At 42.9% G+C, this 16,324-nt stretch overlaps 1 protein-coding gene across 9 annotated transcripts in view; it reads left to right on the forward strand.

Moving 5' to 3' along the window:
- The window catches only part of LOC115656464 (ankyrin repeat and KH domain-containing protein 1), a 187,357-nt gene that overhangs the window by 8,255 nt on the left and 162,778 nt on the right, over positions 1-16,324 (forward strand). For all 9 annotated transcript variants that reach the window (XM_030573221.1, XM_030573215.1, XM_030573218.1 and 6 more), the window contains exon 2: positions 15,783-15,936. In XM_030573221.1, coding sequence (XP_030429081.1) covers positions 15,783-15,936 — 154 coding nt within the window. The remainder of the gene's footprint in view (positions 1-15,782; positions 15,937-16,324) is intronic.

The following is a 16,324-nucleotide window of genomic DNA, read 5'->3' on the forward strand; positions in this document are numbered from 1 at the left end:
ATAACTAAATAAAAAAATGTAGTGACTCCTTTCAGAGCCATCCAGTTTAGCTTTTGAGACAGGTATTGATAGATGGTTAATTGTTGCAGTCTTTGTTGGTCAGAAGAACCCAAAACTCCAATCCTCACTTGACTATGTAACACTTCTTCTAGGTCCATTCGCTGGCCCTACTCCAAAAATCTTTTTCTGTTTGAAAATAGAAGACACTTTACTTTAAATATTTGTTTAAATGCACAAAAATATACAGAATATGTGCTTGTGACTTGACTTGAACATGTCAGGGGCCCAGAGTTTCCACTAGGGCCATAAGTTACTCCTCCCCAATTGCTTCCAATAAAAGACAACCCACTCAATGACTCACTTAACTACAGAAATCAAAACTCCCTGATGAAACCTTTTCTCTCCATCAATATCCTCCTTACCCAGAAACCGTAGTAAAATGATAAATGTTAGTGTGCCTGGAAGGCTAACAAATCTGGCCTGTTTCAGACCAAAGAGAGAAGGAGATCAGCTTTTCCAAGTGAGTGCATCATAAAGAGAGAGGTCTATCACTAGGCCCCAGTCTTAAATGAAGGGGACTCCCGACCATACTGCTGATTGCAAAGATGACAGTAGAGTGCAGGGAGAGAGGCCATCGATATCCAAGCTATTCATGGTTAAAAACAGCACATTATTTACCATTTGGATTTTAATCTTGAGTTTCCAGTGGAGAAGAATTTAGCACGGGGATTGTAGTGGAGTTGTTTTGTTCACTGGAATAGACTTTTTTGTTAGGATAACTCTTGAGGTTTGCTCTATATTTCATTTGCTGGCTCTGCAGTGGCAGAACACGCATGTAAACTTGTATGTGCTAGGTTTGAAAAGATTTACTAAAAATGGCACAAGATTTAGAAAAGCTCAGCATGGTCTCCACCAAGCTATATACTTCTATATAGTAGGTGACTTGAATGTGGAACACTCTTCACTTCTTTCAGGGAGCTTTGCTTTTTCTCTCTTCTGCTGGCAGTTGAAGGTCATTGCAATACCCTTCCCTACAGGAGATCCTAAGAGTTTTATCATCTTATGTAGGAGTAGTCACTTTTAAATATTGAGGCTCTCTGGTGCCTGAAGCATATGGGTGGGGATCAGATTGCTGAATTGCTAGATGGCGTGCTCATCTGTTCCGTTTATGCGTTTTTAAGCCCTCTTCTTTTTTGTATTGTCAAGTTTTCTAAAAGTTATCTAGAACTGATTGGACTCTTAAAACTGGTACAATTATATGGAAATCACATTTTGGGGTCTAAACTGCTTGATGGCTCATAAATATAACCTTTCACATTGGGCCATGCTTGAAAAAGACCACTTCTACAAATAATTGTTTACTCTACCTGAGCCCAGATGGTATTAGCTGATCAAAGCAGCCCTCTCAATGATTTTTTTTCTAGACTGAGAAAAAAGTGTACTTGTAAATGTATTTGTTTTTAAAGTGAGCCATTTCCCTAGTATAAAGAAGACCAGTTATGGGCAGAGTAGTAAATCAAGAAGACTAAATAAACTATGGGCTCCCAATCCACCAGACATGTGTTCTGTTTTCCCGTGTTTTCCTCTTTTGAGTTTGACACGGGTGATGTGAACATTCCTCCGGTAGTGAAGTAGAAAAGAGGTGATAGCTCCCCCAGCCTCAACGCACTAGCATACCTTGTTAGAATGGAGAATGGAATCTTTCAAACCCAGGAATGGGAAGTTATCTCTTAACTTGTGCTTTTGTGAAGATTCAACCTGAAATACGTACAGTAGATGGTTTTCCCTCCTAGGGTTGCTGGTGGTAAAGCAACTTCCCCCAGTAGAGCATAAAAGACAACCCCAAGGAAGTCCATTAGTTTTAAACAAAACGTGGTTTTATGCTGCTTCTGGTAACTTGAGGTTTGTGTTTGATATATATTTTTTAATTTATTGTGTTGAAATGCTTAAACTAGAGTCTGGCTACACTGTTTCTCTCTCATCCTGGAGTAAAGTCATAATATTACTTTTCTTATATTGGTTCTTTCCTTGAAAACAGTGATGTCAAACACAGGATTGTTTCCATGGAAATAGATGACATCAGAAACTGACTTGGGTGCAAGGTCTGAGGGGTGGGAATAAATGAGCTGCGGGGAAGCCTTTTGAAGCAGTGATTAAATAATGAAAAAATGGATCAACTGATTAGTAAATTGATTAGTGTATGCTGAAATATACTTGAACACACATAATGTTTAATAAATGTAACTACCTTAGACACTAAGGCCTAGTCATCTGTTTAAGGCCTTCCTTAGGTTCAAGACTAGTCCGTTCTCCCCTTGATATGTACAGATAACTCCCATTTGGTTTCATGTATTATGAATATGCTTTGAGAATAGAGCAGATGGCAGTCAGAACCAACACTGTATATATGGTGAGTCCCTTGCTGATAACTGCAAAGAGTCATTTGAAACTAAAACTTCCTCAATCTGCCTGTCTGCTAATCGATTCTGGCTGAGTCTTGTTTTATTTTATAACTCTCTCTTAAAGTAGTGACTGAAATATCTACCAATCTTGTAGCTTTTTTATAAGCAATTCAAAGAAGTTTCTGCACTTGTTCTGTTTTTCTGCTAACCTTACTTAACCATGACAAAACTACAAGATTATAGGCACACTTCCTATATTTTGAATTTGTTGCCTTTCAAGAATGTTAGTTTAATTTCTTGTTTGTGGTTGAACTTCCACAAATCACATGGTCCTAGTCCAATAATGGCTTCATCCTTAGCTCTGCCCTGGTAGTTTCCAGTATTTGTGAAACTATTGAGAGGTATTGCTTCATTTTAAATACCTATTTTGGTATAGGAAAGTTCAGTTGAATATCTAAGTGAGAGAAATCTGCTGATGTGTTTTATATGGACCACCTGTCCAACCCCCCCCCCCCCCCCCCGAATGTCTGCCCATAAAAGTTATTTGACATTGATTTGTTAATACTAGCATAAGAAAATTCAAAGCCTAGGACTCTGGATGTCTAACTTTTATCATGGAGCAATGTTCCCATACTGCATTTCTCTGTATGTATTATATAGGTATGTATTTGTATATGCAAACATTGGCCTGAATTTTGAGAAGTGACTGGTGATTTTGTGTGTCCAGCATGAGATGCGTTGAGGTATTGCAGGTTGGGCACCCATAATTGCTGATCACTAATATTTTGTACCCCTGTTAGGGTGTGTGGTTTTTTTTTAATATGAGTGCAACCTTAGCTCTGAATTTTCAGAGGTGGTTTAAATGTTTAATATTGAGGTAATTTTCACTCAAATGGTATGTCTGCAACTTCAGATTCACCTGGGCATTCTCCTTTTGGTATTCAGCAGTAAAGGTCCACTCTGGCTCCTGAGATCCGACAGAGAATAGCTCCTTTCATGCACAACTTAAGAGGTGTGCAGGAGGGAGGATCTCTTCCTGAGCACCTTATATGCTTAACATATGAGTAGAAGGGGGAAGGGAAGCTAACCAGCTCCCTCCACCAAAACCAACCTCTGGAGTCTCTGTCCTTAACAAACTACAGTTAGATTGTTGGCCTTCCAGCAATCCCTCCAGTCTGGGAGGCCTGATAACTTTATTTATGCTTACTGGGAGCTTAAATAGGGCTTCTGGTGGGTGTTGTTGTTTAAGGATGCTAACAACCCTTTTTAAGGCTTGTAGAGGCAATATATATTCAAGTACAATAATTTGTTTTTAGGCTTGCAGGAGGGTGGGGTCCTACTTCCCAAGACTTTCAGCGGGAGTTTGTGTGTTGGGGGGAGGCATCATCGTGTGTGTGTGTGTGTGTGTGTGTGTGTGTGTGTGTGTGAAGCAGTGGCGCTAATGAACCTCTTAAGATGTACCGTGATTTGGAAAATCTGTTGCTTCCTTGTGACACCTCATACTCTACTGGAACTGTAGATGGCCTCCAAGGTCTGTGCTCCCCCCATATATCCATGCTTGTATGCACCTCTTGTGGTCATGAGATAAGAGAGATGGTATTAGCCTTGGCATGTAGATGAGACATGTCTACACTAGCACTTTTGTCAGTAAAACTTTTTGTCAGCCGGGGTGTAGGGAGGGAAAAAAACATCCCTACCTAATATAAGTTATACTGACAGAAACATAGGTGTGAACAGCACTGTGTTGTCGGGAGATGCTATCCTTCTGACATAGCTACTGCCGCTTATTGGGAATAGTTTAATTATGCTGATGGGAGAGCAGCTACACAGGAGACCTTACAGTGGCACATCTGCAGTGGTACAGCTATTCCACTGTAAGGTCTCTAGTGTAGACATAGCCTAAATAGATAAAACCAGTAAATGTGATTAAATTATGATCTGGCAAACACTGTTACATTATTCTGTGATTACTATCTTTAAAATTACAAACAGGTTTATTTTTAAAATTTACAAACAGTAAATAAAAATAAGACTTCTTTGTGCTATTCTTTTGTACTCCTTAACAATTCGTCCATGTTTCCACTTTTTAGGATGACTTTTCAATTTTTCAGGTCATTAAAGAGCTCCTGATGGAGCCATACTGGCCTCTTACTATTCTTCCTAGCTTTCCATCAGATTGGGATAGTATATAGTTATGCCTTTAATATTGCCTCTGTGAGAAATTACCAGCTCCCCTGGACTACTTTAGCCCTTAATTTTCTTCCCTTTGGACCTTCTGTATCAGTCCCGAGTTTGTTAAAGGCTTTGTTTTTTTTCAAGTCTGTTGTCATTATTGTCTTGCTCTCACTCCTTCCTTTCCGTAGAATCGTGAAATTATCATTTCATGATAATTTTCACCCAATGTGCCTTCCATCTGCAGATTCACTGTCAATTCCTCCGTGTTTGTCAGACTCAAGTCTAAAATGGCTGTCCTTGCTCCACTTTCTGAACCAAAAAGTTGTCCCCAATACATTCCAAGAACTTTCTGGAAATCTTGTGTTTTACCATATTACTTTACCACAACAGCTGTCTGGCTAGTATTGTATTGGATATTTATTTATTCTAGAAAGTCGTCTTCCTGATTTGGTGGTTCATAGTAGACCCATACCATGATATTAGCCCTATTTCCCCCCCTTATCTTTGCCCAGAGATTTTCAGCTGTTCTGCCTCTCCCTCCTTCTTACCTCAGAACAAGTTTATATATTCTTGATGTATAATGCAGCACCTTTTTTCCTGCCTGTCCTTCCTGAACAAGCTATCCTTCTATACCAATATTCCAGTCATGACTTATCCTACCAAGTCTCTGTGATGCCAGTTAAGTCATAATTTATCTTATGTGCTTCTAGTTCTTCCTGTATATTCTCCATTTTGAGGTCTGTCTCAGGGCTAGAAGCTTATAAATAGAAAATTAGATCCTCAATAATGTGAAGTCCTGATTTGTTAGAGCTGGTATGCCATTCTGACATTAATACTTAAACATAATTTTAAAATTGTTTAGACTTTTAATCACATTTTGGTTTTGAACATTAGATCTTAAATAAATTAATCCAGTGCACTTTTGTCTCATTTCTCTCTTGCTACAAAGTGGCAAAATTAAGACTTTAGAACTGTTTCAGAGTAGCAGCCGTGTTAGTCTGTATCAGCAAAAAGAACTGGAGTACTTGTGGCACCTTAGAGACTAACAAATTTATTTGAGCATAAGCTTTTGTGGGCTACAGCCCACTGCTTCGGATGCATCTGAAGAAGTGGGCTGTAGCCCACGAAAGCTTATGCTCAAATTTGTTAGTCTCTAAGGTGCCACAAGTACTCCAGTCCTTTTTGACTTTAGAATTGTGAGCCTCTGAATTTAGGGTGTGATAACTCATGAACCCCGTGTCCAGTTCACTTCCACAGTCACAGCAGCCACTCCATAACTTCTCACTTTCATTTACCAATCCTATCTAGAGCAGAAATACTAGTGATGGTAACACTTAACTGATATTAGTAACACTGTTTGTTTTAAAAATAATGGTTAAAGAAACTTGATAACTTAAACTATCATAGAGAAGACTTCTGAACAGAATAAAAATTAGTTGTTATCCAGTGGGCTTAATACAGGCTTTGCACACCACATATGATTCTTTATGAAATCTGAATAATTCAAATTGTATGGTGGTGATCTCATGTATACTTCAGTTTTACTTACAGGATAGCCAAGATTGAGAATAATCTTGTAGTGCTGACTAGGAGGTCTCAGTCATTGATCAGGATCCCATTGTGCTTGGTGCTGTACAAACTCAAAATATTAAAATGGTCCCTGCCACTAAAAGTTCAGGTTTTTTGGGGTACATCTGGAAGACACTCACCTAAAGAAATGGTAATATTGCAGCTTTCACTTTTCAACAAAAGGGCGCACATTTGTTCTTTTGCTTTTCACTTCTGATTTCCTTTTTTTTTTGTTTAGCAAAAGAGAGTGCTGATTCTAGGGATCAGTTTTCTCTCTCCCGTGTCTATATCTTAGTCTAATCTAAGTTTGCCGGTACTGCTAAGAGTGCCTTTGCTGGTATAGTTTAGATTGCTTCTGTCATAACTCTCCTACTCAGATCTGAATCTTAGAGTTCAAAACATGAGAAGCTAGCATGAAACCTCCAAACTTAATTACCAGCTTGGATCTGATATTGCTGCCACCAGCCAGAAAAATTCCAGTGTCTGGCTCACTCTGGTCTCCCCAAAACCTTCCCTGGGGAACCCCAAGACTCAGATGCCCTGAGTCTCATCACAAAGGGAAATAACCCACTTCCCTTCCCCCTCTTTACCTCCTCCCAGATTTCCCCGCTCTGGGGACCCTAGGATACTCCCTGCTTCAAGTCCTTGAAACACAAGTACCGAGAGATCAAATCTCTCTCTCCCCTCACCCAGAGGGTATGTAAAGTCAGGCTTAGTAAATCTAACACACAGAGATTTTCCCTTTTCCCCCTGTCTTCTTCCTCCCACCAATTCCCTGGTGATCTGCAGACTCAATCCCCTTGAGCCCCCACTAAAAAAAAAAAAAAATCCACAGGTCTTAAAAAGAGAGCTTTATATAAAAAGAAAGGAAAAGACATAAAATGGTCTCTGTATCAGGTGACAATATACAGGGTCAATTGCTTAAAAGAAAAAATGAATAAACAGCCTTATCCAAAAAATACAATTTAAAACATTCTAGCAACTACACACATGTAAATACAAAAAAAAAATATATATAAACCTATTGTCTTACTATCCTTGTACTTACAACTTGGAAACAGAAGATTAGAAAGCCTGGAGATAGAAAGATCACTCTCAGAGCCGAGAGGGTTACCCAACCAAGACAAAGAACTCGCATCCAAAACTTCCCTCCACCCAGATTTGAAAAAGTCTTGTTTCCTGATTGGTCCTCTGGTCAGGTGTTTGGTTCCCTTTGTTAACCCTTTACAGGTAAAAGAACATTAACCCTTAGCTATCTGTTTGACATGTCCCCCAAATTGCAGACAGTGGGGGCTCAAGGGGATTGAGTCTGCAGCTCACCAGGGAATTGGTGGGAGGAAGAAGACGGGGGAAAGGGAAAATCTCTTTGTGTTAGATTTACTAAGCCTGACTTTACATACCCTCTGGGTGAGGGGAGAGAGAGATTTGATCTCTCGGTACTTGTGTTTCAAGGACTTGAAGCAGGGAGTATCCTAGGGTCCCCAGGGCGGGGAAATCTGGGAGGAGGTAAAGAGGGGGAAGGGAAGTGGGTTATTTCCCTTTGTGATGAGACTCAGGGCATCTGAGTCTTGGGGTTCCCCAGGGAAGGTTTTGGGGAGACCAGAGTGAGCCAGACACTGGAATTTTTCTGGCTGGTGGCAGCAATATCAGATCCAAGCTGGTAATTAAGTTTGGAGGTTTCATGCTAGCTTCTCATGTTCTGAACTCTAAGGTTCAGATCTGAGTAGGACAGTTATGATAGCTTCCCTGAGCAAAATAAGCTATGTTAGTAAAAGCACTCTTTTGACAGTATAACTGCATTTACATAAGGGCTTTTGCTGGTATGGAAATGGTATAGGTATGTGAGTGGGGGTGGGGGGAATCTGCCCGCCATCAACCAACATGAGTATACCAGCAGAAGTTTAGTGTAGACCTGGCTTTAGTCTGATTTTGTTTCTGTCCCTTAGTTTATTGCTAAAGCTATGTTTTAGTCACGGGTATTTTTAGTAAAAGTCGCGGACAGTTCGTGGGCAGTAAACAAAAAATCAATGCCCAAGACCTGTCCGTGACTTCTACTAAAAATACCCATGACTAAAACTTGGTGGAGGGCTGCTTGGAGGCCCTGCGGGTGTTGGAGGAGGGCAGCCTGGGAGCGCAGGGCCAGTAGGCTTCCTACCTGGCTCCATGCCTCTCCCCCATCCCTCCCACAACACCAGCAGAGCTTGGGTGTGGGAGGGGACAAGGGGTTGGTGCATGGGATGGGGTGAGACGGGCTCTGGGTGGTGCTTACCTGGGGTGCTAGCATCTGAGTGAGGGGGATGTCACCGCTTCCGAGGAGCCCTGTAGGTAAGCGCTGCCCAGAGTCCACCTTACCTTGTCCTCTGCCCCGTCCCACACCCAAACTCTTTTGCTGCTGAGAGAGGTGGCGCGGTGGCCCGAGACCGCCCCAGCAGCAGCTGGTGCGACTGGCACAGGGGCTGCCCCTGAGCCAGGCACACCAGCCACTGCAGAAGTCACAGAAAGTCATGGAATCCATGACCTCTGTGAAAAACTCATGGCCTTATTAATTGCCTTTCTTTTAAAGCAACTAGTGTTACTCTTGCAAAGCTGTCTTGAGAGGTTTAAAGCCTGTGATGTTTGTTCAGTATCTCGCTCCCTGACCTGAAATAAACCCAGTCTTGGTATTGACCTATGGATACCTATATAGTTGTGTCAGATATTTGTGAACGCATTTGCTATAAGAGATGACCTCTTTTGTAATTGGATCTGTAAACCTCTCGGTGGCTGCTGCAGTCCTTTGGCAGTAGTTCAGCAAGTTCTGTGAGCTAGAACAATGCAGGTAAGTGTGCCAGTGTTAAGTGTCCCTACTCATGTCCTCGTGTCCAGTTGCTTGGGGTCCAGTAATAGTAGCTTGCCACATCATCTGAATTCTTGGTGCCTGGGAATTGCTGAACATTTACAATGGGTGTTGCAATTTTATTGAGTAGCTATGTCTTAAATCAACACTTTCACGTGCATATCTAATCAGCTACCAAATAAGATGCCTATTAGCTGCTCAAAGCAGCTCACAAAGTAGTCCAAAAATAGCACAGTGACTGGTTGCTCTGTCATTTCACTACACTTCTGACTGGGTTAAATCAAAGAGCCCAAATTCTGCAAATGCCATATTAGTAGCTTTTCAGGGGCTTGAGGGCTGAACCTAGCTTGCACAAACTTAATTTTTATTTTAAAAAGAACAAAAGTGCATATGCTTAATATTTAAATGAAGTGAAATTTCTAGTTTGAGTTAACATAATCCTGCTAATTTAGTTTTTCTTCCCAACAGCTGTATGGACAGAGAATCTTGGTTCACTGTAATAGCTGTGTCCCTAATGTTTGAGAAACAATGTCAGTTAGCCAATTTTCAGTCTCGTTTTAATGGCAAAATCTTGCGAAACTTGTCTTAAACACAAAAAAGGCCCTGGCAATCCTGGCTTAGCCACTTCTGTGATTTGTTTGTATATTTAGTATTTTCATACTTAAGGCTATGCTTGTGGGGGGTACGAGGGATGGGAGTATTCAGTGCTGCCACAAGAGAAGCAAATTTGTAAATGCCTAGGGTGTGAAATTTTTTACCTTATGGCAGCAACTTCTTTGTTCAGCCCTCTTTAATTCAGATATGCTTTTTTTTTTTAACATGTTAGAATAGGCACAGAATTGTGTTCAATTTCAAGCTAACAGTGATCTGGGAAGTTGTCTTTGTCATCTTAAATTGTGTGACAACCAGCTCCCATATTGCACATGATACAGAACTAGTGGGCAGCACATTTTTAAAGTGACAGCAAGTACATGCAGTAAGATATCATTTTGAAACTTTAAATGTGACTATCTTCTGATACTTTTTACAAGTAAGTTGAACCTAAAGGTAAGCTCAAAGGAGATGGGCTACAAAAGGATTCTGGGTAAGAGAAATTTTAGCAATATTAAATCTCTCTTCTTTCTTATCTAAAACTTCCTGTTTATCTGGTTCATGGTTGGAAATTGTAGTTACTAGTCTGTCTGACTGTAACTTTTTGTCTTGTAAGTTCATATTTGGCTTATGTGAATATAACTTCAGTTAAGAATTTTAACTGAAGGAAATGATTTCAATTCAGAACAGGATCACATAGCTAAAATGTGCTTTCTGTGTGGAGAGGTAAAACGGTGAGCTTTAAACTATTAGATTAGCAAAGAACGAGTATTGTGCCATTGAACAAAGCAGGGAGGTGTTCTGTTACTGGCCCTTGTCTTTGCAAATAGGAATGGGGCTTGGTCTACACTACAGAGTTAAGTCTACAGAAAACAGCTTACATCGACCTAATTATGTCAATTTCTATACTACAATGCTGCTTCTGCCAAAGTAAGTGGCCCACTACACTGACATCATAACTCCACCTCCATGAGAGGTGTAATGCGTATGTCGATGTAGTTGGGTTAATGCAGTGTCTGTGTAGACACTGTTACTTATACAGTAAGTAAGTTGTTGGATGGAGCCCTCCCCCGCCCCCAGTCCTGGCGCTGACAGCCTGAGCTGTCAGCGGGGCGCAAGCCGTGAGGTTCCCTTCCCCATGTTGCTGCCTCTTGGGCTCCTCTCCCCTCCCCCTCACCGGGAGCCCCCCTTGCCCAGGGGCTGACAGCCTCAACTATGAGCCTGTGTGGGTCTTAATTCACAGCAGGGAGCCTACCACCAGTGAAACTGACATTCTTGTCAGTTTAATAGCTGTTGTTATTTCACATTTCCTCTCCAGCTCCTGGCTGTGAGTGCCTAGGGCAGGGATTGAGGGGGTTCTAGCTGTGAGACTCCCGCAGGCTGACAGCTGGAGTCAGATCTGAAATGTGAAATAGCAGCCATAGAACTGACAAGAATGTCAGTTTCACTGCTGGTAGGCTCCCTACTGTGAAATTAAGCCAGGTGATGGCTCACAGCTCTTGCTGTTGGGGTGGGGGCTCACAGCTTTGAGTCCGTGCCCATGAGACAGCTGAGGGTAGGCCAGGTGTGTGTCCTGAGACTACAGTTGAGGCTGTCAGCTCCAGGGCTCCCAGGCTTCAGCTATCAGTGTCCCAAAATGTCCCACTTCAGTTGGAGTGCTCCTGGTGAGGACATGCACCATCAACAGAAGGAGCAAGTGTTGGCATGAACCACTGCTTTAATTACTTTGGTGTCTGTACATCGACTTAAGTTACGTCATCTTAATTTTGTAGTGTAGACAAACCTTGACTTTAGTCTGCTGGCAATAGTCAAGGAGGAAATTGTTCTTTGCTTCCAGGTCATGCGTTATGAGAGGGCCAAAAATGAAGTCACGTGAAACAAAATGTGAATGGAGCAGAATCCATGGAATAGATTGTAATAATTTATAGTTAGATTGACCTCTCCCTATCTGTTAAGGTTGGGCAAACTTGCCAAAAAAAAAGTCATTTTCAAGATTTGCTGAGTATGCGTGGTATTTTGCACACAGTCACTTCAGTGATAGCTAAAACATTCATCCCAAGAAGTGCGCATCCCTCCACGTCGATGGGAGCAAGAGAGACTCGGTGCAGACGACGGAGTTCCAGATCCAGGGCGAGTCCGTCGTTCCTCTGGCAGAAGGGCAGGCGTACCAACACCTCGGCACGCCGACTGGTGTCCGTGTCCGGCAGACCCCTGAGGACACCATCCGGGAGATCCTACAGGACGCTGCCAAGATCGACGCATCCCTGCTGGCGCCATGGCAGAAGATCAACGCCCTCAACACTTTCCTGATCCCCCGCATCGCCTTCGTCCTGAGAGGCTCCGCCGTGGCAAAGGTGCCCCTCAACAGGGCAGACAACACCATCCGGCAGCTGGTTAAGCAGTGGCTGTTCCTGCCCCAGAGAGCCAGCAATGAGCTCATATACATTGCCCACAGGCACGGCGGTGCCAACGTCCCCCGCATGGGTGACCTCTGCGACATTGCGGTCGTCACGCACGCCTTCCGCCTCCTGACGTGCCCGGACGCCACGGTAAAGAACGTCGCAGCGGCCGCCCTACGCACCGTCACCGAGAAGCGAATTGGCAGGCCTCCGTCCGGCCCGGATGTAGCCACTTTCCTGAGCGGCTCCCTGGATGGCGAATTCGCCCGGGATGGGGGCGACATCGCCTCGCTGTGGTCCCGCGCCCGAAACGCCACGCGCCGGCTGGGAAAACGACTGGGCTGCTGCTGGGTATGGAGCGAGGAACGGCAGGAGCTGGGAGCCTTGGTGCCGCGAATCGAGACGGAGGGCAACACCATCATCAGCCCTGGAGCCAGGGGCGTGCTGGAGAAATCACTGAAGGCCGCTGTCCATGCGCTCTACGTGGACACCCTGAGGAAAAAACCTGACCAGGGCAAGGCCTTTGAGGTGACCAGCAAGTGGGACTCCAGCAATCACTTCCTCCCTGCGGGCAGCTTCACCCGTTTCGCCGACTGGCGGTTCATACACCACGCCCGCCTGAACTGCGTCCCGCTCAACGGAGCCGTCCACCGCGGGAACCGAGACAAGCGCTGCAGGAAGTGCGGATACGCCCTGGAGACCTTGCCCCATGTGCTGTGCAGCTGCAAACCCCACGCCAGAGCCTGGCAGCTGCGCCACAATGCTGTCCAGGACCGGCTGGTGAAGGCCATTGCCCCACACCTGGGTGATATTGCAGTCAACCGCACCATCCCCGACACCGACAGCCTGCTGCGCCCAGACATCGTCGTCACCGACGAGGAATGGAAAAAGATCATCCTCGTCGACGTGACTATCCCGTTTGAGAACAGGACCCTGGCCCTCCGCGAAGCCCGAGCCCGCAAACTTGAAAAATATGCCCCCTTGGCTGACATCCTGCGGGCAAAGGGCTACGAGGTTTACACCGACGCCCTGATCGTCGGGGCGCTGGGTGCCTGGGACCCCTGTAATGAACGAGTTCTCAGGGCCTGTGGGGTGGGCCGTCGCTATGCACGGCTCATGAGACGTTTGATGGTCTCGGACACTATCCGGTGGTCTAGAGACATTTACACAGAGCACATCACCGGCCACCGCCAATACCAAGAGTGAGCCGGCGTGGCTCTATGCACCCACGGGGGGGAGGAGGCCTATAAACCCCCCCTACCGAACCATATCCCCTAAGCCCTAAAGCCACCGAACTAGATTGCACCATGTGAGGGTCATCCTGTCCCCATTACCCAGCCCGCTTACTTATACCCATGACTGCCTATAACCCACTATATGAGCGATGTACCTTCACTGCTTCCCTGCTGCTTCCTGATCCCACCCACCGTACACCCCACATTGGGGGACCTTACAGACTGTATATGTTATGTGCTAACCAATTCCCAAATACCAGCATCCCCCTATACTCTGTATGTTGCCCCCAATGACCAATAACTGACGCTTTTAACTCTTTGTATCATCTTTATTTAAATATTATCTAATAAACTTTTATATCTTCAAAAGGGAGATCAGTTTGTCTGTAATTAAAGAAATAATATAAGTATACAGTGCATAACTACTTGGCTATAATTTAAGTAAGTTAAATATATCAGTTTTGTTGTGCAGCCACTTCTTATACATGTAGGATGACATTCTTCCTACAAGTTATGGAGACACACCTTTTACCTTGATATAACGCTGTCCTCCGGAGCCAAAAAATCTTAGCGTGTTATAAGTGAAACCGCGTTATATTGAATTTGCTTTGATCCACCGGAGTGTGCAGCCCCTTCCCCACCCTGGAGCACTGCTTTACCACGTTATATCTGAATTCGTCTTATATCAGGTCGCGTTATATCGAGGTAGAGGTGTAGTTTAACAATGATGAATTTTAATTCAGGCCGAAGCTCTGATTTAGCTAAGTCACCTATCCAAGGCATAATGGTTTTATAATGAACAAAAATGATACACTAAACAGGAGTGTATTTCATAAGTGTGAAGAAGATGCTCTGAGACTAACAGGAACCTGTTTATTCCAGTCCTTAAGTGAACATAACATGGAATTGGAGTTGTGCAGCAGAAAAATCTTAGGAATATATTTTGATGAGTCATAAATGGCTTGTCAACTTCATTCATGTTGATGTAGTTAAGCTGTTATTCCTTAACCTCTCAACTCTCTTGCTCACAGTAACATTTTCTCAATATTAGTAGCATAACTGTATTAATCATAATATGCGTATGGTCTGTATTTTTGCTAAACCAGGAGTGTCACTTCTTAAAATTCTTATGGTGACAAACTGCTGTCTTTGAGCAGACACCAGCTGGCTGCCATTGACGCTAAGAGTAGCATACCATATCACTTAAAAGTGCTGTGCTAACATACAGCAAACATGTTGCTTTTCTGGAAAATGTGTTTAACAGAAAATGTCAAGTCTAGTGATGTCAAACATTTTGTCCATCCAATCTTATGGTCTGAATGGCACATCAAATTCTGTGGAACCTAAAGTTTTTTGTTTTGTTTTTTTAAAAAGTTTCTAGCCCTTGTGACCTACAGTTAAACTCTGCTTGTATGATTGTTACTGAGTCTGCAGACAGTCTGAACCAGTGGGTTTTGAATAATGAACTTCTCTGTCCTCATGACTCTCACTGAGCTGTTAACACAAACCCCCAATGATGACACTTTAATTATAAGCAGTAACTATCTAACTGCAGATCATTATTGTGGAATGAGGGAGTGGGAATTGGGAGAATTGGAAGGAATAGAAAAGAGAATGGGTAAAAGAGGGCCGAGAGCAATGGTATGTAAGGTGAATTATCTGTTCATTACCCTATTGGTATATTCCTACTAAGTGATGTTGAACAGATGCTAAGTTGCTACTATATAAAGGCCATATTTCATTGTAAAGCTCTCCTTGACCTTAATGTAGAACCTTCAGATCTTATGTAGAGATCACCTATAGCTGTGATTCTTAGCCTATTTACCATTGTGGGCTGCATCCATCATATATAGAACAAACACACACACACACACACACACACACACACACACACACACACACACACACACACACACACACACACACACACACACACACACACACACACACACACACACACACACACACACACACACACACACACACACACACAACCTGCATGGCCCTGAGGATGTCACATGAGCCGGAGCTGTGTGCTGATAGAGCTCCAAGTGGCCTGTGGGTGGAGAACCACAGATGCACAGAGTGGTAGGATAGCAGTCTTCGACCAGTATAGCTTATCATTTCAGAGCCCAGTTATAACTACATTCACACTATGAGGGTTTTGCCAAGTTTAGCTATACTGGTATAGCTATACCTGCAAAACTCTCGGTGTACAAAAGACCTAAGTGTGGATTTTGATGAGGACGTCTCTCCATTTCAGGAACTCAACTGAGACAACAAACTCAGTTTATAAACACCACTGTTGATCTGGGCCAGATTTGATCAGGTGATTTAGAGGTGAAAATTTCTATTCCTTTATTAATCCTTTAACCTAGAGAATCCTTTCAAAACATTTTAAATTCCATAATCTTATGCTTGAAGATGTAGTTCTAGTATTTTTTCTAACAAAAAAGCTTGATAGGAAAACTGTTTAAAATAAAATGCTATAATATTCCTTTTAAGAAAATAATGAAGTTATAATATTTTTATAGTTTGACATTTCATGGTTTTTATTTCTCTAACTTCAAAACAGGTTGAGTCATTTATTTTGGACCAAGAAGATCTGGATAACCCAGTGCTTAAAACAACATCGGAATTATTCTTATCCAGTGCTGCAGAAGGCACCGACTTAAGAACTGTGGATCCAGAAACACAAGCAAGATTAGAAGCCTTGCTAGAAGCAGCAGGTACTATGTTTGTATAGTATTTTCTTGTAACTGGAAGCTTTACTTTCACAAGTTCAGTCATTTGTTGTTTTTTGGTCACATGAAACATTAACCAAGTTTAAAATGTGTTTTGATGGTGGAGAGTCTGAGAAAAGTGACAGTTCATAGTTTCTCATTTAAGAGGCTTTCTGGGTCAGTATTACTTCATTTATAATGTAAGAAACCATAAAGTGAAGTAAATGGCATTTGTCATCAACCAAGCTAAGAATTAAAGTAAGTTTATGGATGAGGGTTAAAGGAGCAAGGAAAGGAAACTGGTTTGCTAAACTGCCATTTTCTCCTTCCCTCACAGAGTAGTGATGTGTAATTCTGAACTCATCATTTCAATAAACTTACAGGTGAAATGTTA

This window comes from Gopherus evgoodei, chromosome 8 (assembly GCF_007399415.2).
Source record: "Gopherus evgoodei ecotype Sinaloan lineage chromosome 8, rGopEvg1_v1.p, whole genome shotgun sequence".
In the NCBI taxonomy this organism is placed as follows: domain Eukaryota; kingdom Metazoa; phylum Chordata; order Testudines; family Testudinidae; genus Gopherus; species Gopherus evgoodei.